Genomic DNA, 22,583 nt, shown 5'->3' with positions numbered 1-22,583 from the left:
TGAGAAATTATCGGCGTTCTATCTGCAAAATTTCAGCCGATAATGAGTACTTTGAAAAGGGCTTATATCGGCCGATAATATCGGCCGGCCGATATATCGGTCGGGCTGTAACATTTAACACTAAGGAGAGTGTTAATGTACATTTAAAATGTGCACCGCTGCTCGATGGTGAGCTCAGCGCCATCTAACTGCTCTCTCCACTGGCACAAAATGAATCAAAGTGAGAGGAAACATGCACTGATTTCATGAATCAAGTTTAATTTATCAGATACTGATCAAACAAAAACACCTTGTTTGGCCCCAATTACAATTACTTCAGGACATCCCAAGATCAAACACCAGGTAACACGTTTATAATGATTATCACAAATGACAACGTTTATACAAGAATAAAAACAAGATATAATCATGCTCTTTTGGGGCGGAGTAGGTGTCAATTTTTAAATGCAAAAGCTGACTTTTGCTTCTGGGATAAATATATCAAAACGGAAAAATGGTAAGGAAAAAAGAGAGACAAACTGGTGGTTGAGACCTGGATGCTCTAATAGGAGATACTGCTGCACTTCCAGCTCAGCTCCAAGGAAAAAAGAACACACATACAGGTGTAATTGGAGTCCCAATTCTAAGTCTGGGAGCGGGATAACCTGTAATATTTAAATGAAAGCTTTGCCATGGCAACTAGGCTAGCTGGAAAACTGGGTCATGGTTTCCTCATGCAGAGCCGGAGATGCAGTCAAGTAGAATGAGACTGTGTGTGAGCGTGTGTGTCTGTGAATGAGTGAGACAAAGTATGTGAGTGTCCCTGTCAACACTCAATTCCTGTGCAAGCAGTGAAAGCTGCTACTGATGGATGGATTGGACCAAATATCTGTGGTCTTCTGTAGTGGGCGTGCACATTTTGCACGGATATATTTTCACAAACATGCATGTAACACTTTGAGTAAAACATTAACGGACGACACAACGCTTAACTTTGTAATTCATTTTCCCGACAGCTAGCACATATTCCCAAAGTGTGAGTCGTGACCCCCCAGTGGGCATTGAAAGTATTGCAGGTTGACTGTTGTATCTGCTTCACTCAGTGACAGAAAATAGTCTGGGCTTTTAGGGAGGAAAAAAATACATGCACTGGATTTATAGCATGGGGCAAAGAAGTGCTTGATGCACCCATAGTGGAGACGGAGACACACACACACACACACACACACACACACACAAAATTCAAGTCGCGGTCTAGTCAACATTCAGTGCCAAAAGTTCTCAGTATGATGCTTTCAATTTAGGAAAAAAGTGTCCCGAAAGCAAACATTTATCTGCCGCAGCCTGGCGATACATGAACGCCCCCTTCGCCTTTTCCAACTGGCCACCACTTATAATGGATTATTCAAGACATTAAACAAAAACATGTAACCATATTATGTTTCAACTGGAACACCACTGAAATTTGAATTGCTGATTACACAAGACATTTGACAGGACGGTGTGTTTTTTTAGTCTTATTATTATTTTCTGACATTTTACAAAATCCAATGGGGGAGGGGGGGGAAAATAACAAATAATCCAGAGTCAAGCGACCGATACTGAAACAAACTGTTGTTTCAGCCATCGTTGAAGCATACACAACAGCACATCTGTTGAGCAAAGTGTGAGGTTCATTCTGAAGTGTCAGGTTCAAATCAGTAACCAGGCCAGATACCATGACAAACCGTGTCTCCAAAATTTCTGTAACTTTTAAATGATAAAAGAAGAAAAAAATCTGTCTCTCAGACATGCAGTTGTAACTGATCTGTGAGAGAGTGACAGTGACTGAAGTGTAAGCTGATTTCAATCTAAAGCCGTATGTCGACAAGCTTTTTGTTCATGTGCCAAGATCCAGAGATTAAACACACACACACAGAGACAGACAGAGACAGACAGACAGACTTCTCATATGGCCACTCATTTTGAGAACTGCCTACTTGACATAGATTTACCATACTGTTTGTATTTCTTAATGATGGGTGAAAATAAATTTCAAGATATTTCCAATGACTCTGAAATGTTCATGTATCCATCACTTGATTTGTCTAAAGAAAATGGACTGTAACAGTAATAATTTAATCATTACATAAAAAAAAAAAAACGCCCCATTGCAAGTTTTTTTTATGTGTTGCAGGCCTTAAATGAATGAATGGGTTTACATTAAGGAAAAAAAGAGGAATTGACCACACAAAACATGAAATATCAGTAGGAATGAAACTAGGGCAGGTCCGCATGGACAAGCAGCACAGCACACTCACCATTCACCTAACTCTTAAAGCGGTAGAACAATGTTTGTTAGTGGAGTCCCGCAAGGCTCTGTCTTGGGGCTGGTGTTATTTTTTTTATTAGTATTGATAAGTGATTTACCAGCAGTTATAACCATAATGTTAAACCAGTCATAATGGTAAATGTTTGCAGATGATATGAAAATTTATCATACTATTCTGTCACTGGTTGACCATAGCCATGTACAAAATGATATTGATAACCTTTAAAAATGGTCTGATGAATGGTTATTGGGTTTTAATAGTAGCATGTGTAAAGTTATGCATATCGATAGTAAAAATCTATGTTACCAGTACAAAACGAATGGAACAGTCATGGAAACTGTAAAGGAGGAGAAATATTTGTGGGTACTTGTAAGTGAAAAGTTAATTTTTTCCTACTATATATGTAATGCAGTAGCCAAAGCAAATAGAATTTTGGGCATGATCAAAAGAACATTTACGTACATTTCCAAAGAATCATTTTTGATCCAGTATATAAGCTATGTCAGACCTCAGAGTACTGTGTCCAGGTTTGGTCCTCTCATCTTCAGAGGGAGGAAAAATGTATTGAAAAAAGTTCAGAGGAGGGCCACAAAAATTGTACCAGAGTTGGTTGATTTACCATATGAAGAGAAATTAAAGCAATATATACACATATCAGTCAATCTGTCATGCACACGGTTGATTTCAAAGGCTTGACAAAAGGCAGACAGTTTCCCATTTGTTCATTCTCTCCCTTTGTTATGATGAATCAGAGAGGGGCAGTGACAGGCACAGCACTGTGACTCTGCTACAGATCTCTGTCAGCTTCCTCCCTCCTTCCCCTCTTCTCTCAGAAATCACCTCCTGAAAACCTTTACACCAAAGGCTAAGATGTATGGCCAAGCAACACTGCATTTGTGCATGTGTGTGTGTGTAGAGATGTGGTTCATCTGATATCATCAGATTGTGCTCTAATTGTAATGTTTACAGAAAAACGTCAAAGTCAAACATACATTTAACCAAATTATACTGTGAGCTACTCATGGATACATAACGCATGATGTTGGACAAACTGACAGAATGACAAATTGAAGATAATTGGTGGTGAAAAGAAACAAAATCATCACACCCACTAGAAAGTTAGAAACTGCAGCCAGATCCACAGTTTACTCAAAGTTGTGCAAGACTGAAAAGCGATCTGTAGCAGGGCAAAATACCTGCAGATTCTATTTCTGTCACTAAATCAGTGGAAGCAAAAACCAAACTTTATCCTGTGAAAGTTAGTCATCTGTATTTTTAATCACGATAGACACTAAAAAGTTACTTTAAAAAATGTTTTAGTTTGACCATATGCATTGACCTAGCATCCAATTTCCCAATACATAAGTAACAAAAACTTTATTCCACTAGTGGACATAGCTGCTGGTGGAATATTTTGACAAAGGCAAACCATTCAGCCAGAAGCTTAGTTAGCTGGAACATCATTATATCACTAGTGCGTTGCCTGTGGGGATCCACGGCTCTAGATTGGGTAGTGTTTATAAAAAAGGTAGCTAACATTTTTCAAGGGTGGTAATAAATTATGCAAAGTTTCTATAATGATTTGGAACGGCATGTGAATCCAGAATGTAATTATCAACGTCCATTGTGCACTGTTGTTAGCTAATATCTGTATTAGCCAAAAATATTAGTCCCATCAATGTTTCGTTTTGGAGGCGTTCATCCTTGACCCAAAATATATAAGCATACCAAAGACAAATGTTGCTCTCCCTAGTTCCTGTATGATTGAAGGTGCATACGCATACACGTACACAGAGGCCACTTGGCTTTTAATAATCCAGTTGATTTGCCTCCACATGATGGAATGGCGTGAGAGTCCAGAATGTAATGATCGATGTCCATTGTTCACTGTTGTTAGCTAACATCCATAGTTTCTCCAAAAATATTAGTCCTATCAACGTTCCATTTTGACAGTGTTCATCCTAGACCCAAAATACATAAGCATACCAAATGGCTGTCAGCTCTCCCCGGTTTGTCTTTGATCAAAGTTATATGCACGCACGCATACACATACACAGAGGCCACTTGGCTTTTAATATAGATTGTTATGTGGTTTGTGACAAACTTGCATAACAGCTTGTTGTATTCATAGTGATTCCAGTAGGCAGAAGCTGCACAGTTGTCAAGGTCATAGACGGTGCTAAAAATACAAACCAAAGATTTTGCCATTTTTGCTTAGTTACATGAATTAAAACAAACTGAATTAATATTTAAAAAGGACAAATGTCTAATGATATTTCTGTTTATAAAAATGTTTGTTGCCTCATATGTGCATCTTCCCTAAAATTTACTTGGTTAAAAAAAAAAAACGAACTAAACCCTTGTGAGCCACTACAACAGTTAGTGAATTCAAAGTGTGAGGTTACTACTGAGATGAAAACATCCAAAGGACATTTTTTTTTCTTTTGACAAAGCAACAAAGCCACCCGTAACCAAACAGAGCTTAAATAAACCACAAAACCAACAGGGATGGTGAGGATTAGTGTTGACTTCATGGATCACACTGATGAATGATGACTACAGACACAATTTAAGCTAACTGGCACCCCTGCCTCCTTCAAGTAGATTTGCCTCTCTTATTAGATCTCATCACCCTACACATGTTCAACCCACTGTTGAAAGGGACACTGTAGTTCCACTGGTAACCAAAGCCAAGGTTGTAGAAGCCAGGATGACACAGGACAGGAGGCTGTGTTCTTTGACCACTGTGTCATCTCACTGAGGAGAAAGTCTAGTTTGATATAATATGGAAGTAAATGACTTTACAGTAAAGTACGTCCGTGAGAAAAGTGATCAGCAGGCATTTGATGCCCGTGAGAAGCACAGCAGAACAGAAACAAGCAGGGTCATTATTCTTCATCCTCTATGTTAGGGTTGGACAGTTGGACAATTACACCGTAAATGACTGGCCGACATAATTTACAGCCACCATCATGGTGCCACACTCCCCACACTGCCATAAATACAATAATTCCATAGTTTCTGCTGTAACATAAACAGTAAGTCAATGCAGCTTCTTCCTTGATTTTTCCCTCTGTGCCACCACAGGAGATCTGAGGTGGATCTGCATGTTGATTTGGCACAAGTTTTAAGCGGGATGCCCTTCCTGACAACTTAACATTACATGGAAAATGGACAGGGGTGACCTTGAACTGGGAACCTTCCACACTGGAAATAAGCCCACTTAACCTCTTGGCCACCGTCCCTGCTCCAACGTAAATGTATATTTGCTTCCTGATGATGTGTACTTAGGAGTGTCAGGCAGAGAGTGCATAAATGAAGGATGGCATCAAGTCTTTAGATCTATATGAAAGAGCTGAGATGTGCAGTGACTGTATCAGGCAGTCCAGGAGCCATGCACATGCTGAAATAAACAGGTACCCTCAACTGGAATCTGTGAAATGCAACTGTTCAATTTGACAATTACTAATATTATTATTATTATGACTACTTTGACAATACCGTATTCAATTAATTCAATGACATCTGGGTTAAAAACCGGTCTGGTTTTTCACCTTTTTGACAAAACTGAATTATGGTCAGCAAAGAAAGATGCAAAATATTTCCCTATTATCTACTGCTAACATAAAAATCTTGTCAGGCCGTATGATTGATTAATAAATCCCTTACTGCATAATATATTTGGATGGGACAAGTTTTAAAGGTGGAGGTGAGGTGAAGTATCTATTATTAGAAATCCTCAGTACTTTGCAGCATGTGAGGGAGTAATACAAATTGCACACATCCATACCTTCTGTAAAAAAAAAAAGCCATAGAAATTAACTGAGGTCAGATTAATCGTGTGAACACATGCATCTGTGTAAAAAGTTTTTCGCTGTTTATCTCAAGCATGGAGGCATGTAAAGATGCATTCTGGAAACACACCGAGTACCTATGGATCACCTGTTTTGTCATGCACATAATGCTTGCAAAGTCCACGACTGCATACAGATACAAATTTAAATCCAAAGCCAGTGGGATGGCACATGTCTGTCTGTGCCTGTATGAGAGGTGTTCAGACCACCCACTCTGGTCTAAACACAAAAGGCACCCACCGCTGTGCACCTCTGCAGAGCACACAAAGTTCATTAAAAAGAAAGAAAGTTCTACCAACAAATCACTTGAAGCTAGATAATAAAAATTGACTGTAGAGATGAGTCCATTCATTCAGAGCTGAGAACAAAGAGGAAAAAAAAAAAGGCACAGAAGCCTGGCCATTTTTGGGCGAGTGACAACCGTGGGTGGGTGTGGACTGATTACTGAGTAGCCACACCCATTTACCATTTATGTAGTATGTCATGTTGTGATGATGTACGCAGCCCCGAAAGTGGAGTGCAATGTGAGCACAGGCCAGTGGGGTAGTGGTGGTCAGAGGGTCGTTCTCAGGCACGGTTCATTGCACTTGGGTCTAGCGGGACTACAGCCTGGGATGCTATAATTGTGCACCCCCACTGAGAAAATCTTGTAATAATTAAATGTGAAACTCATTATCATGGAGTAGGACTTCAGACAACAATAACCAGACCAAGGACAAACAAATGCAGTTACTGTTTATTGTTATGACAGCTGTTTCATGGTGCACTAAAACTTCAGGCTCACAATCTGCAGTTACCCAAAGTGCAAAAACATGCTTTTTGTGCTGAACCATGGAGAAGTGGGAGTTGAAAATAACACCATGTCTTCTGTCTAATTCTATTAGATAAAGTTTCATGACAATGACATGCACTATGCCCCAGAGCTTTCTTCATGTCTCTTGCAATGGCTCCCTCTCGCAATGGGGGGGGTAACACAACCTGACACCAACTACTGCTGTGAGACAGATACAGTTCAGAAGATACAGTAACAGATGACAGTGCAATGTACTGGTATAAACAGCCAATGACAAGCTCTGCTCTTTGAGGTTTTGTAGTTTTATCACAGTCAAAACTCAAAATTTGACCACATAATGATCTTGATTGACTGTGTGTGTGAGTGAGTGAGAGAGAGAGAGAGGCCTCATTAGCTGTCACATTCAAACAATCCACACTATTAATAATTAGGTTTTCAGGATCTTTACAGATTCTCTACCCAATGATTCCACAAATATATGTAGCAGTACAACAATCAAAAGGACATTCTAGAATAAGCCAAACAACCCAGTTTAAAAAGGCATTATCTTGGTCCTTGGCTGCTTTTAAAAGATCTGATGTCAGCATCTTTGGCAAATACAAGGTCATTAAACACTCCAGTGAGTGTAGAATCAGTGAAACAGCAATGTTAGCGGACTAAAAAAATGGTTAAGAAAAAAGCTGTTGCAAAACCAGACCAGAAGGGATGAAAATACAAATCTATTACAAATATTTATCCTTTATGAGATGTATACAGAATATAAATTATATACACAGAACTAATTTTTCCAGTCTGTATTCTTTTTTAGTCAAATTATATTTTCCAGCAATGGCTGGGAAAAAAAAAAAAAACTGCGCATATGCAGGGGTCGAAATAGTACGTGCATGTGCTAGTTTGTGCACATATTATTCGAGCGGTGCACGTAATTTTATACTGCACTTGCACTGGTGCAAGTAACTTTATCCAAGTTTTATCAACTATAAGCACCAGTAGAATGAACCAATAAAGGAATAAATAAGGAAAAAAATTTCCAGTGTGTTGTCTTTGTCTTCCCTGCGTTTTATGACTCTCACACACGGAGCGAGTTGCTGTGCTCTATTTGTTGTGGAAAGCTGAAACGTCGCCAGCGGCGCACACACGTGAAAAAAACAACAACTGGCTGACACTGCTGTTCCTTTACGGAACCCGGGAGAGGTCACTTAAAGTGATATTTTTTCTGACCCTGATAATTTGTGCACACGTTTTCCTTTAACTGAGCCCTCGAATTAATAAAACATTTGCTCTGTCGCCCCTCAAACTCTGTCATAATTGTGTTATAAACCAGTCAGCGATAATCTTCACGGACGATTCGTTCGCGCGCGCACGTGGAAAAAATAAAAAAATAAAAACTGTCTGCCGCCGCTGCTGCTGCTCTCCCCTCAAAATCTCCCCAGAGAGGAAGAGACACATCAGAGGAGGAGTTTTAAGGTTGATATAAGACTGACTTTTGGTTGTGCAAGTAACTTTTTTTTGGTGCAAGTAATTTTTTAGTTACTAGCACCAGTGCAAGTAGGTTAAAAAATGTATTTCAACCCCTGATATGTCAATTCTGCATACATTAGCTTTCGATATAGCCAACTTGTCTTGTAATAACAACTCCAAACCGTGTAGTTTATTCATTCATTCACTATACCCGCTTATTCTAATCAAGTGTCACAGGGGAGCTGGAGCCTCCATGACACTCACACATACACCTACAGTCCACTGAGAGTCACACCAATTCACCTTTCCTGCATGTCTTTCAAAGTGGGAGGAAGCCGGAGCGCCTGGAGGGAACTCCACGCGAACACTGGAAGAACATGCAAACTCCACACTGAAAGGAACAGATGGGAAGTGAACCCAAGTCCTACTTGCTGTGACTCAACAGTACTAACCACTAACCCACCGTGCCGACATCTTGTAGTTTATAACTTCCAGAAGTGCACATTAAACATTTACCCATTCATCAGGACACATTTGCTCCAGGTCCTTCACTCGCTACATGTGAGACAAAAACATCCCTCCTGCCTCTTTTTTCTAACCTGGAGATTCAAGAGGTCATTCATGACCGAAAAACATTATGTATTTTATTTATTTATTTTTTAAATCAGCTTGCTACCTCTATGTAATTTTACATTTTCACTTTGACAGCTGAAATATTCCCACACTTCTCCTGCCACGGTGCACGGGATTTAGCTACACAAAGCTCATTGACTGATCCATGTGGAATAATGCCAGGTTTGTTTATGGAGCTCTTAGTGTTGAAAGGGTAATCTTTGCCGTTTGACATATGTGAACACACACACACATACACACACACAAACACACACACACCAAAAATGATCTCTTGTATGAATCACAAAAGACTTTCACACTTCAAAACCAATGACTCAATCATAATGATATATCTGGAGAAACAATCCAAATCAGAGCTTGTGCTACACAGTTATATACAGTCTGAAAAGTGAGTACAAAATCAAGCATTGCAGCAAGTTATTGTCTTGCTGAAAGAATTCCAATTTCCAACAATTAAACAACACTCGCTAAGCCGAAAGATTGCAGAGTTTCACTCAACACGGGTGCTGGAAAAACACTCACCAAGAGCATAAGTCTAATTCTGACAACAACAATAAAATTTTTTTTTTTAAAAACCCACAGATTATGCCGTTAATCCTGTTAGGTGCTCTTACAGGAGCTCACGGCCACGCACTGACACAGCCCCAACAGCCTCCCCCAATACACACACCCATTGGCTTCTCAAACACACCTAATTTATGAAAACAAAATCATTTTTGACAAGCTTGTGACTTTCAAAGGCCAGTATCACAGTGGCACAGTTTGTTTATTTATTTATTTATTACACAGAGAAAGAAAAGGCACTGACCGTGACTGGGGCTAAGAGCCATGTTGCCTGAATTCAAGGCTTCATCAAAACGAGCAAATATCGTCTGTAATCTGGGGAGAGAAAGAGCGAGACACGGAGAAAAAAAAAAAAAAAAACAGGTTAGAGCAAAACACAGAAAAACGCTTTTAATATACAAAATGTGATTCCCCGTGAATTAGGAATGACACTTTCACTGTCAGTATCATGACAAAGACAACACACACAGAGCTTTGATGGACAGACAGATGAGGGACTGTGAATCCCAACTGTCATTAGCAGCAACATGCGGACAGCGTGCCCGCCTGCCTGCCGGTGGGTGTGTCTATTGTGCCAGTTCGACTCATGAAGCTGCAGCGGCAACACAGGACCACTTGGCACCAGATACACACACACACACACGCACAATTACAATACAAATCCAGACTAATGCAATTAACAGGTGTGTTTTTTAAAAGATCTGATGCACAAACAGATTAAGCCAAAGTAAAATATAAGTGCTCCTAAACTAAAACCTTGTGTGCCGCCACCGAGCAGTGTCAGTGCATACTAGCTACACATCTGGTACAATAAAAACACAAAATCACTCGTGTTCAGTAACATGGTGCAATGTCTCTTTGCAAACATGCAAGAGAAAGATGTGAGAAAAATAAATAAGAACTGGAGTTATACATACCGCCCCCTGCGTGCGCCTCTTTTTGGCTGTCAGTGTCTGGATGCCGGTCCACAACAAGCAGAGTTTAGCAGCTCTGGATAGGCAACAATGAGCGTTGCAACGGTCCACTTAGCCGTGCAGCATTTTCACATGCTTCCCTGGCTCTTGTCAGCATTTTAATTTAACTATTTGATTCAGAAATGGCTGAGGCTGTCGTCTTCGGGACTCATCCGTCCCCAGTATTACCTGGAGGGATAACTAACAGGTCGCGGTGTTGCTGCGCAACGCTGCCTTAGCTCCCATGCTAGTGGCACACTCCTGTTCTCAGCTCCCCTCAGCTCTTTGTATCCAACATGGTGCAGTGACTCAAAAAGGGAGGGAGGGAGGAAGTGAGGGCGGAGGGAGGGATGGTGTGAGAGGGAGTCAACAAGCGAGGGACCAAACGTGCTATGTGCATACGACAAAGCACCACCTCCTTTCACACATGCAGTACGTACTGTATGCAAGCACACTAAACGCGCTGAGAAAACCTACCAGCGGAAGAGAGAGTTAATTTTCCCACAGTCTTTGTAAAAGTGCATGTGTGCTGGAGACAGGTTTGTGTGACAGGCAGCACAGAGATTCAGTTACCCTTTACATACCCTCCCTCCTTTAAACAGACACAAACATGCTCATCAGAGGGGGATGGGACGGAGCAGAAAGAAACCAAGGCTGCTCCTCCCCCCAGACTCCTACATTCACCCACCTTCCTCTTCACATTTATTAATTCCAGGATCCAATCTTAACATACTTTTTACTTTAGGCTTGTAAGCTATATTGGACAAAGTGAAGATGATTCCAGTCACAAGATATTCATTTTATGCAGGACACAAGCGCTGAAACAAAACACTGCAAATTAATTCAACCTGGATTTGACCTACTGATGAGACAGAGGTCACAGGTTAATAGCATGTTTCCAGACACAAGTCTGTAACTGCTCCCTACACATTCAGTTTTCCCCCAGAATTTTTTCCAGGGTTGGTGGTCTTCAAATTGCGAGGTGCACTGCATGGAAAAATGTGAAGTGCGCAGAAATGCAAAAGCTTCTGAAGTCAAGTGACCTTGATCAATGGTTTATATATATATATATATATATATATATATATATATATATATATATATATATATATATATATATATATATATATACACACACACACACACACACACACACACACACACACACAAACATAAAATAATATTAATATTAATAATTCTCAAATCATGAGGTGCATTGCACAGGAAATTGTGAGACACTCAGAAATGCAAAGATGAAGTCCTACCACAGTCCTACAAAGCTTGATCATTGCTTAAGCCCCGGTCACACGGCACTAACGAAGGACACCAAAGCAAAAGACATCGTTTAACCGTCGTCTAGCTTCGTTTCTGTAGCTGGCGGTTCGTTAGAATTTTCAAACTGTTGAAAAATGTGAATGAATCCCGACGACAACCTCAATATGTCTGTATTCCGTTTTGCTTTTTGTCTTGACGGTCCCTCATCCTTTGTGTCGTTCCCGTACCATCAGCGTTCCGTTTGATTGTCATTCAACTTCATCCAACCTCCCAAGTCCGACGTCTTGCATGAACGTTGACGATATCTGAACAGATCAATAACTAACGATCTGACGAGCTGAACGTGATTCGTCCATGTGTGGGATGAAAAGCAACTTTTTCATACAGAAACAACAGTGGCAAGAACGTTTGATCAACTACTTTAACTATTTACACACGTTGCAGCTGTCTCTGGCTTTTTTTTTTTTGTCAAGACAACCAAATCTCCAGCTGCAGGTGCTGTGGACAAATTGCTGGCCCACAACACCATGGAGACATGAACAGTGAATTTATGGAGGAAGCCGTGTGCACACCACAGCCTGTGCTGTTTAACATAAGGATTCTTAAATTACAAAAAAAAAAAAAGGGGGGGGGGGGGGGTTGGGACAAATAAACGTGGGTTGGACAATGTATTGGATGTTATTTGACACAGTTTGGACAGAAGAACTTTTCAGACAGAGTGCCAACCCACAGCACTGGAACACTGTTTAATTTGCGATTTTTGTGCATTGTTATAGTGTACTTTTATTTTTGGTGTTTTTCATTTGGTATTGATTGTTTATTCTGTTGAGTGCTTTGATCCCTGAGAAAAGCTTTATAAATAGTTATCTATATTATAATAGCCAAGTGGCCTCTGTGTGTGTATGCATGCGTGCGTATGGCTTTTATCACGCAAAAACCAGGGAGAGTTGAGATTTGCTGTTTGCCATGCTTATGTATTTCGGGTCAAGGATGAACGCTGCGAAAAAGGATGGGAGTTTGGGGTTTTGAGGTTTTAAATGTTGTTACTGTGGTTTATCTTAGTTTAACAGTGTTATTCGTGTTATTGATTTATTGTGTTTTTCTAGCTCAATTGGTTTAACCAGTTTAGTTAAGTCTCATGTTGCTCTTACCATGAGTGACTTAAGTTTCACGTTGGTACCATGAATGAAGTGTGTTGGGTTTTAATGTCTTCTGCCCGTCTTTGTCAAATTAAAGTATTTTAAGTTCAGTGTAAGTACATAATATAATTGTAAATATGACACAAGAAAGTGAAAACACTTATTTCTATTGTGGTCCCTTTGCAACCCCAATTCCAATGAAGTTGGGACATTGTGTAAAATGTAAATAAAAACAGAATACAATGATTTTCAAATCGTCTTCAACCTATATTAAATTGAATACACCACAAAGACAAGCTATTTAATGTTCAAATTGATAAACTTCATTGTTTTAGTGCAAATATTTGCTCATTTTGAAATAGATGCTGGTTTCAAAAAAGCTTGGACAGTGGTATGTTTACCACTGTTACATCACCTTTCCTTCTAACAACACTCAATAAGCGTTTCGGAACTGAGGACACTAACTGTTGAAGCTTTGTAGGTGGAATTCTTTCCGATTCTTGCTTGATGTATGACTTCAGTTGTTCAACAGTCCGGGGTGTCCGTTGTCGTATTTTGCACTTCATAATGCGCCACACGTTTTCAATGGGCGACAGGTCTGGACTGCAGGCAGGCCATTCTAGTACCTGCACTCTTTTACTATGAAGTAACACTGTTGTAACACGTGCAGAATGTGGCTTGGCTTTGTCTTGCTGAAATAAGAAGGGACGTCCCTGAAAAAGATGTTGCTTGGATGGCAGCATGTATTGCTCCAAAACCTGGATGTACCTTTCAGCATTGATGGTGCCATCACAGATGTGTAAGTTGCCCATACCATGAGCACTAACACACCCCCACACCATCACAGATGCTGGCTTTTGAACTTTGCGCTGGTAACAATCTGGATGGTCTTTTTCCTCTTTTGTTCGGGGGATACGACGTCCATGATTTCCAAAAACAATTTGAAATGTGGACTCATCAGGCCACAGCACACTTTTCCACTTTGCATCTGTCCATTTCAAATGAGCTTGGGCCCAGAGAAGGTGGCGGCGTTTCTGGATGTTCTTGATGTATGGCTTTCACTTTGCATGGTAGGATTTTAACTTGCAGTTGTAGATGTAGCGACGAACTGTGTTAACTGACAATGGTTTTCTGGAGTGTTCCTGAGCCTACGCAGTAAGATCCTTTACACAATGATGTCAGTTTTTAATGCAGTGCCACCTGAGGAATTGAAGGTCACAGCATTCAATGTTGGTTTTCAGCCTTGCCGCTTACGTGTAGAAAGTTCTCCAGATTCTTTGAATCTTCTGATTATATTATGGACTGTAGATAATGGAATCCCTAAATTCCTTGCAACTGAATGTTGAGAAACACTGTTCTTAAACTGCTGGACAATTTTTTCGCCCCATCTTTGCTTGTGAATGACTGAGTCTTTTGGGGATGCTCCTTTTATACCCAATCATGACACTCACCTGTTTCAAATTAACCTGTGGAATGTTCCAAACAGGTGTTCTTTGAGCATTCATCAACTTTCCCAGTGTTCTGTTTCCCCTGTCCGAGCTTTCTTGAAACATGTTGCAGGCATCCATTTCAAAATGAGCAAATATTTGCACAAAAATAATAAAGTTTATCAGTTTGAACATTAAATATCTTGTCTTTGTGGTGTATTTAATTGAATATAGGTTGAAGAGGATTTGCAAATTATTGTATTCTGTTTTTATTTACATTTCACACAACATCCCAACTTCACTGGAATTTAGGTTGTAAAAATCAAATGGCAAAATAGAAGTAAAAAAGAAATAATAATAATAATAGTGTGTGTTATGTGTCGGACGCAGCTCGGAGAACCGACCAGCGTTTGAAGGACCCAGTATGAAATAAGCAGAGCACGGTACAAAGGCTAACTGAATTTAATACATAACAGTGATACAAAAAATAACAAAAGAAAGTGCGGTCTGGCGTGGTGCGCTCCCAGCAGCGCTAACGGTCCGGAGCCAGAAGCTGTTCGGACCCAAGGACCCCGCCGACACCCCCCAGGTGGCCGCAACAAACCGAGTCTGTGAAAGAAGGAACCATTATGTGAGTCCACACTCTACACACAGAGAGAACACTTAAAGGTGTACAAACAGCAAACACTTCCTGGCTTGATTACTAATCAGCTTCCCAACCTGCAGGCATGGAACATCCAGTTCATAAAACTCCACTGCAGTGGAAGCCGATACATGACTAACATACAGCTCAATATAAAAAGGTGTGAGGGACACCACATTTACTGACTGTATAAATGTTAGTCACAAAATCTAACGTACCTCAGGAAGTGTGCTGACGAGCGTGAGACCTCACCCCCTCCTCTTTCACAGACCGTGCATCAAACCCTGGACATTCTCTGCATCCACTGATGATGAGATGGCTCCCGAGACGACGATCTCACCCGTCTGGTCACAAGGTCGAGTCTCTGGCAAATACACACTGTATACTCCAGTCTTAAATGCCACCATGTTCCAATCCATATAGATGCACCTCAGCTGTGAGGCCTGACGAGCCGCAGGTGATCAGGGTGAGGTCCTGATAACCTCAGCAACACAGCCACTCAGTCCCAAATGCAAGCCACCTGGAAGGAAAAACAAAAGACAGAAACAAAAAGGCAGCCAGGCCCCCTAGCCATACAACAAGTGTGTATATGATAACAAGAACCTAAACCATTTATAAATACATGGAGGAGGTTGATGGTCTAATGGTTAAAGCGCTGGGCTTAGACCAAAAGATCCTCGGTTCTAATCCCAGCCTGACCGGAAATATCATTAAGGGCCCTTGGGAAAGGTCCTTAATCCCCTAGTTGCTCCCGGTGTGTAGTGGGCGCCTTGTATGGCAGCAGCCTGACATCGGGGTGAATGTGAGGCATTGATGTGTAAAGCACTTTGAGCGTCTGATGCAGATGGAAAAGCGCTATAAAAATGCAGCCCATTTACATTAAGACAGTAAATATTTAAAAAACTAGATTAACAGGAAATAAAAAGGCTGAGTTCTTCCAAAAATTGTTGAGGTCTAAGGTTCTAAAAACATTCTGGACTCACATGCCATTCCAACTCATTATCCAAGCTTTACTTAATTTATTACCACCCTTACCACAAAAAATGTCAGCTACTTATTTTTTTAAACACTAACCACAGCCCGCGGATCCCCACAGGCAACACGTTAGTTACTATTACTAACAAACGTCTGACTTTTTTTTGGTATACAACTGATACTGGAGCAGAAGTCACAGGACATCCCAAACTATTATAAAAAACAAACAAACAAAAAGACAAAATAAAAAAGCAACATATACTACAAAAAAAGCAACATATACAGGATTTCTCTCCATCTAATTCTTTCTCTGAGAAGAATGTGAAGAGCTCTATTTATTTATTTAGTTTAAATTCTGCCGCATCATTCCCAGTCTTTCACGCTCCTTTTCTGTCAGAACAGCTGCTTTCTGTCAAATAACTAATGCTAACCCTGTCTTCCATCTAGCACTCATGATAACACAGATCCAACTCTCAAAACCCCCAACTGACTTTCATGCCACTGCTCCAAGATAATGAGCAGATAGAAAACAAAAGAGGTGATGAAAGCAAAGATATATTTTCAAACAAAATAATAATGGTATGCTGAACATTCGTGATGAAAGAACATTGGTTTCAAACCAAAATCACTCCATTTGAGCGACATCTACATATAAGCTTTCCAAAGCAAACAGGCTTGGTACACTGGGGGGGATACCACATAGACAGTGTGTTTGCAATGGAGACAGGCTTAATATGCACAACACATGACACACGGCCAGGGCTAGCATTCACAGACACAAGACTCATACTGAGCAGTCAGCACACAACACTGGCTGCTGCTAGGATCACGCATATGAAACAGAGGGGAGACGGGGGGAGCGGGGCTTGAGAAAGGAGTCCCTGTGGGCTTAGAATAACCCTCAACATCGCACACGTAACCAGGACGACCAAAAAAAGAATGAAACCACTCAGGGACCTCATCAGCTGCACACCAAAGGACAGTCGGACAAATGAACAAACATGCACACCCATATACGCACGCACGCTTCTTCCAATTTTCCCCAACTTGATTACTCCACCCAACGTTTTTGTACCAGATTTGCTCCAGTTCACCCTCCTACACCCCCCAAGTCAGTCAGCATTGTGTTCTGAATACAAGCGCCTCTGTGTGTGAAGTGCAGAGTGGTGCATGGTGTGGCCTGGGACGGACGGAGTGTCAAAGCCATGGGACCCACAGACGGCCCACACAACTCACCCGCACACGTGGCCAGAAACGCCACCAGTGTTCACGCAGAAATGAACAATCATAGACAACTAAATCACTCACCGTGCAGCGGGTAGTCCCCTCTTTCCCAGGTCTGCTCGGACTTTCTCGCCAACGTGCCGATAGACGTCTACCAACGTTGTTAGGGAGGCCTCGCGTACCTGCAGTGAGCAATAATAAACCAATTTAAAAGCCAGGACCATATGTTTAGTGTGTAAAATATTATATATATATATACACATACATACACACACACATACATATATATATATATATACACATATATATGTGTGTATGTGTGTTGAAAGTAGTGAGGACACAGTTGAAGGTTTCACATTTTCCCAACTTTGGGTTTAAAAAGACTGAAGAGTCAAATCATCATCATCAATCCTATACTCTATTCCAAGATTACAAAACATCTGATTTGGCTGTATTATTACAAGCACTGCTGCATTTGGGTAGAGGGAAGGTGTAAGAGGGAATTTCTGCAACTGAGGGTGGGTGGAGCTTTTGAGGATGTTGATTGGATGGGCAGTATGTGGGTAGATAATCATTGGGTAGACATTACAAGCAGATTTGAGCTTTGGGGTGCAACTCCACAGCAGATTAACCAAGCCTCCCTCAACACACAGACGCACACACACACTGTGTGGGCTAATGGTTAGATGCCGGTGCTCACGATTCAGCATTAAAGCTGGCAGTGGAACACAACAGAAACCATCTCCTCACTAATAACAGTAATAAGGATAGAACGACCACAGGACCTGTCAATACACCGCACAGAAAATTAAACCAAAGACCGAGCTAAAGTAAACATTGAAGAGACAACGATCTACACCAACTCATCACAAACGACAGAATATGATGAAAGACACTGTGGCATACCAGTCTACTTTGTTTTGAACTTGCTGCTTCTCTTACCTGTGGGTATTGATCTCCAGTCAGAGAGCACAGATGAGGAACTATCTTGCTAAGGCTCAATGACTGGGCTCCGAACCTGAAAGAAACCCAATAAGATCAAGAAATTGGGATGAAAAAGGAAACATACTCATTACCATATATATGGAACATCGAAGCTGATTTCACCGTGTGACGAGCATACTGCCAGTCAGAAGGAAAGCCGACATTGTGGTGCAAAAATCAGAAAACACAAGTGGCACAGTGGATTAGTGGTTAGCACTACTGCCTCACAGCAAGAAGGTTGTGGGACCACTTCCTACGTAGTCCTTTACATGTGGAGTTCGTATGTTCTCCTCGTATTTGCGTGGGTTTCCTCCGGGCGCACCGGCTTCCTCCCACTTCCAAAGACATGCAGGTTAGGTCAACTGGAGTGCAAATGTGTTTTTCTGTCTATATGTGTCGACTCTGTGACTGACCTGCAGCCTATCCAAGATGTACCCCATCTCTTGCCCAGTGTATGCTGGGATAGGATCCACCCCCCACACACCCACTCCGTGTCACTTAACTGGGATAAGTGGGCTTAGAAAATGGATGGATAGATGGACAGATGACAATGCTCTCAAAAAGGAAGACTGCTGCAAAATGCAGTCCAGCAGTCACTGTCTTCAGTTATTACTGACACCAATTACAATCCTAAGTCCTCAATTTCAATTTGATTTAGTGAGAACAAATCTTTGTCACAGCAGCTCATATTCATGATTGCAAGTGATGTTTCTGACATCAACTGGCCATCCATGAGATTATGAATAAAAAAAAAAAAAAATATATATATATATATATATATATATATATATATATATATATATATATATATATATATTCTATACAATTGTGAAACTGAGAAAAACTGATTTTTTTTCTTTTAGTCAGATTACACTTTAGACAGCAATGCTGAGAAGACAGTATTTAAGATACTGTCAATGAAACCCAATCAGGAACGGGATTCATACAGCCGAAGGAGGGATATATGGCTTTTTTTTTTTTTTTTTTAAATGCTAGTCAGAATGAAATTTAAGGCCAATACTAGAAAATCCAAAAGTGAAGGGTGGGAAAACAAATACATTATAGATAGATGGATGGATAGACAGATTACATCGATAGATACATGTATCTATAAAAAATGTGAGCATGTGCACACACGGCAACCTGACTGTACTCAAACAGGCTGTATTACTTTACATTGGATCTTACAGCAGAACAAGCAAATCCAGTGCGACCTCTAGTGCTCCCTTCCTGCCTCTGAAAATGTGGCTCATGAATGCAGTGACATGTTTTTTATGTCAAATAAATGACAATACTCATTTGCAGATGACAGATGAATTCAGCAGAAAATGAAGATGGCTGTGAAAGACTGGCTTTGCAGTGTCAGAGTAGCTTTTTAAGCATCCACTTTGCACACAATAAATAAAAGTAACAGCGCACATGCTTGAATGGTAAAGTTGAGTCATTAAATTAATGGTGACTTTTTCTGCACATGTGCCACCTCCACACACACACACACACCACACACACACACACACACACACACACACACACACACACACACACACACACACACACACACACACACACACACACACACACACACACACACACACACACACACACACACACACACACACACACACACACCAAAAAAAATCTCAGAAATGCTCAAGAAATCAGAAAGTATTTCCTGAACAAACCCAAAATGGGGAATGGTCGTTGAAGTAGGTTTCAAATGTTAAGCATTTAAATGTCATAATTGATTCTGTTTTCCAGTTTCCCTGACCTCAAGGTCTAGACAGAAAACACATTTTTTAAATAAATGTATATATTTAGCATAGCAACCAAGTCATGACAATGCATTAAATCACAAAATCAATCAATAAAACGGTTGTGTTTCCAGAAAACCTGGTTGCCAGAATAATTTCATAAAAAATAAAAAATAAATAATACCGTAAAAATACCTAAATACCAGAACCACCTGGAACTTTTACAGTAAAAAGCTGTTGGAGAGTACATTTTAAAGCAGTAAATTCAACTTTTCTTTGTTGCTAAACTGACATTATCATGGTGTTTTAAAGTAATTATTTCTGAACAATTTAAATGCAGATGAATCAAAGAGTTTGTTGTGCTGCTCCCATGTTGTTCAGGGTCACAGGAGGTTTGGCATGGAATCAATAGGTTGATCTGATTTTTCCAACCACATCTCCAACTATATAAGAAGAATGGGGCTCAGGCTGCCTTGAACCTGGGACATTTTGCTTAAGAGACAAAGACACTTGCTGGTTGTGCCACTGTGCTGTCACAGAATAGGAACTACTCTGTAGATGCAATGAATTATATATCATATTACCATATTAACTTATTTTTACTTTATCTGTTCAAAGTATGGGAATATGGGGAGTGGTGGAAAAAAAAAAGATTTCTGTTTAGAATGAATAATGATAAACTTCAATGGATAAAATGGATTCTGTAGTTCATGACATTTTCAGACTAATTCACACCATGCGCAGAATTACTCACATATTTAGTGTGGCACTAAGACAGAGGCAGACACCTTCTCGACAGCGGAAGTTCTTGTGTTTGAAACCAGGGAGCAACCTTTCCCAAATATACTGCACAAAGAAGAAAGAGAAAGAGGGTGATAATGAGCATGTCAGTAGAAATGAACAGAAGAACATTTCAATCATCTCATTAGATGTGCCTTACAGGCGAGTGGTGTAGTATGTGAGAGAGAGAAAACCAAGTTCAAACATCTACAATCCCATTACAGCAACAAGAAATCATGAATCAACAGAGCAAAAAAAAAAAAAAAGCCTGTCACGTGGTCACATGCAACATGACAATCTTTTGCACAGTACAGTATGTTTACCAAAAGTCCTGACTGATACGACTGGGGGTTCCTCAAGCTTGATTTTTATACAGACCCGCACAGAGCAGGATGATAAAACAGTTGCCATAATTTGATCGGAACAAAATTATGTTAATAACAATGAACAGCTTGGAATATTTTTACTCCTGTGGATAGATCCCAACAGGACTATTACACATCTCTCACAAAACAAAGTACATGACCATTTCCAAACTCAAAGTGTTGTATCTTCACTGGCAGTGAACAAAGCCCAAGAAACAGGTTTATGTGTGTGTAGGTATGTGGACAGAGGGAGCAGTGGAACTGGTGAGGGGCATGGAAGTAACTCAAAGTGAACTTGCATCATCCTTTAAAGCTGAGGAAACTGTTGACAAAAATGGTTATCTATCTGAGGGTTGTAGCTAACCTGATGCGCTGATACTTGTAGCAAAAAAAAAAAAAAAAAAAAAAAAAAAAGAGACATTAGCTTCATTACGTGGACTAAGATAAGCAAACTTTTGCCACACTGAAGTCACCATCAAGCAAACGACAAATGTAAAGATACAAACATCTGTCCTGACCTAGACATGTACTGCTACTACCATAGTAGTAGTAGAAGCCAGTAATAACAATAGCAATGTTTATTTACACTGTATAAATCAAAATGAAATACAAAAGATAAAAATTTAAGTGTGTAGTTTCTTCTGATTTTATTCAGTATCACGGTACTCTTCAAAGTGGCATCACTGTTAAATTGTACATTGTGATAAATATCAATATAAAGACGGGAAAGAAATCATGAGAATATTTTTTCTGAGCACGCGTGTGTGTGTGTGTGTGTGTGTGTGTGTGTGTGTGTGGACTCACCATTGGCGAGGCAGTTTGTTCCATGCATTGAAGTATAAGAATTTGACTATTCTCCCTGACCTGGTCCTTTCCATCTCCTAGTCTGTCTACCAGGGCTGGCAAAACTACACGGAGACATGAAAAAAAAGACAAAACATGAGAATTATGTGATAAAATGACAGTTTAAATTTGTTGTCTTTTCTAATGTAAAGTATTGCTGGTTGGATTTAAAGTGACAAAGACTACCCCCATGTGGTGAACTTTAAATTACATATAAAGATGATGTGTTTGCCACACCAGTCTGTGTGCCAGACAGAGAGAAAGAGTAGGACTTGTTAAAATGCGAAACAATCTCAACCTCAAAACCAGAGCATTGGCAACATGAGGAAGTGCAGGACAGCAAATGAGAAGTGGCCCGTGACTAAAATAATGTCCAGATCAGACGCTCGTGTCACATTTCATTAATCTGGCAGCAGAAACACAGCTGGTGAAATTGTGATGCATACGCCATACAAAAGGAGTGTTTCAGTTCTCCTATCCCTGACCTTAAAGCATTTTATCCACTTAAACCAAACCTTTCACACGCTTCTCCTCTGTGAAATGAGAAAACAAGCATTGTGCATTTTATGCTGATCATCGTAAATATTACATTTTCCCATTGAAATTCACCATCATAACACAAAATATA

At 40.3% G+C, this 22,583-nt stretch overlaps 1 protein-coding gene across 21 annotated transcripts in view; it reads right to left on the bottom strand.

The window, feature by feature from the left end:
* Nucleotides 1-22,583, bottom strand: part of clasp2 (cytoplasmic linker associated protein 2) — a 103,766-nt gene that overhangs the window by 64,678 nt on the left and 16,505 nt on the right. For all 21 annotated transcript variants that reach the window (XM_034161051.1, XM_034161053.1, XM_034161055.1 and 18 more), the window contains exons 3-7: nucleotides 21,917-22,020; nucleotides 20,722-20,813; nucleotides 18,175-18,250; nucleotides 17,317-17,414; nucleotides 9,841-9,911 (exon numbers count right to left, since the gene is read on the bottom strand). In XM_034161051.1, coding sequence (XP_034016942.1) covers nucleotides 9,841-9,911; nucleotides 17,317-17,414; nucleotides 18,175-18,250; nucleotides 20,722-20,813; nucleotides 21,917-22,020 — 441 coding nt within the window. The remainder of the gene's footprint in view (nucleotides 1-9,840; nucleotides 9,912-17,316; nucleotides 17,415-18,174; nucleotides 18,251-20,721; nucleotides 20,814-21,916; nucleotides 22,021-22,583) is intronic.

The sequence above is a fragment of the Thalassophryne amazonica genome, chromosome 20 (assembly GCF_902500255.1).
Source record: "Thalassophryne amazonica chromosome 20, fThaAma1.1, whole genome shotgun sequence".
NCBI classification, from domain to species: Eukaryota; Metazoa; Chordata; class Actinopteri; order Batrachoidiformes; family Batrachoididae; genus Thalassophryne; species Thalassophryne amazonica.
Note: the sequence above shows the minus strand (reverse complement) of the source record. Positions and strands in the feature narration are given on the sequence as shown.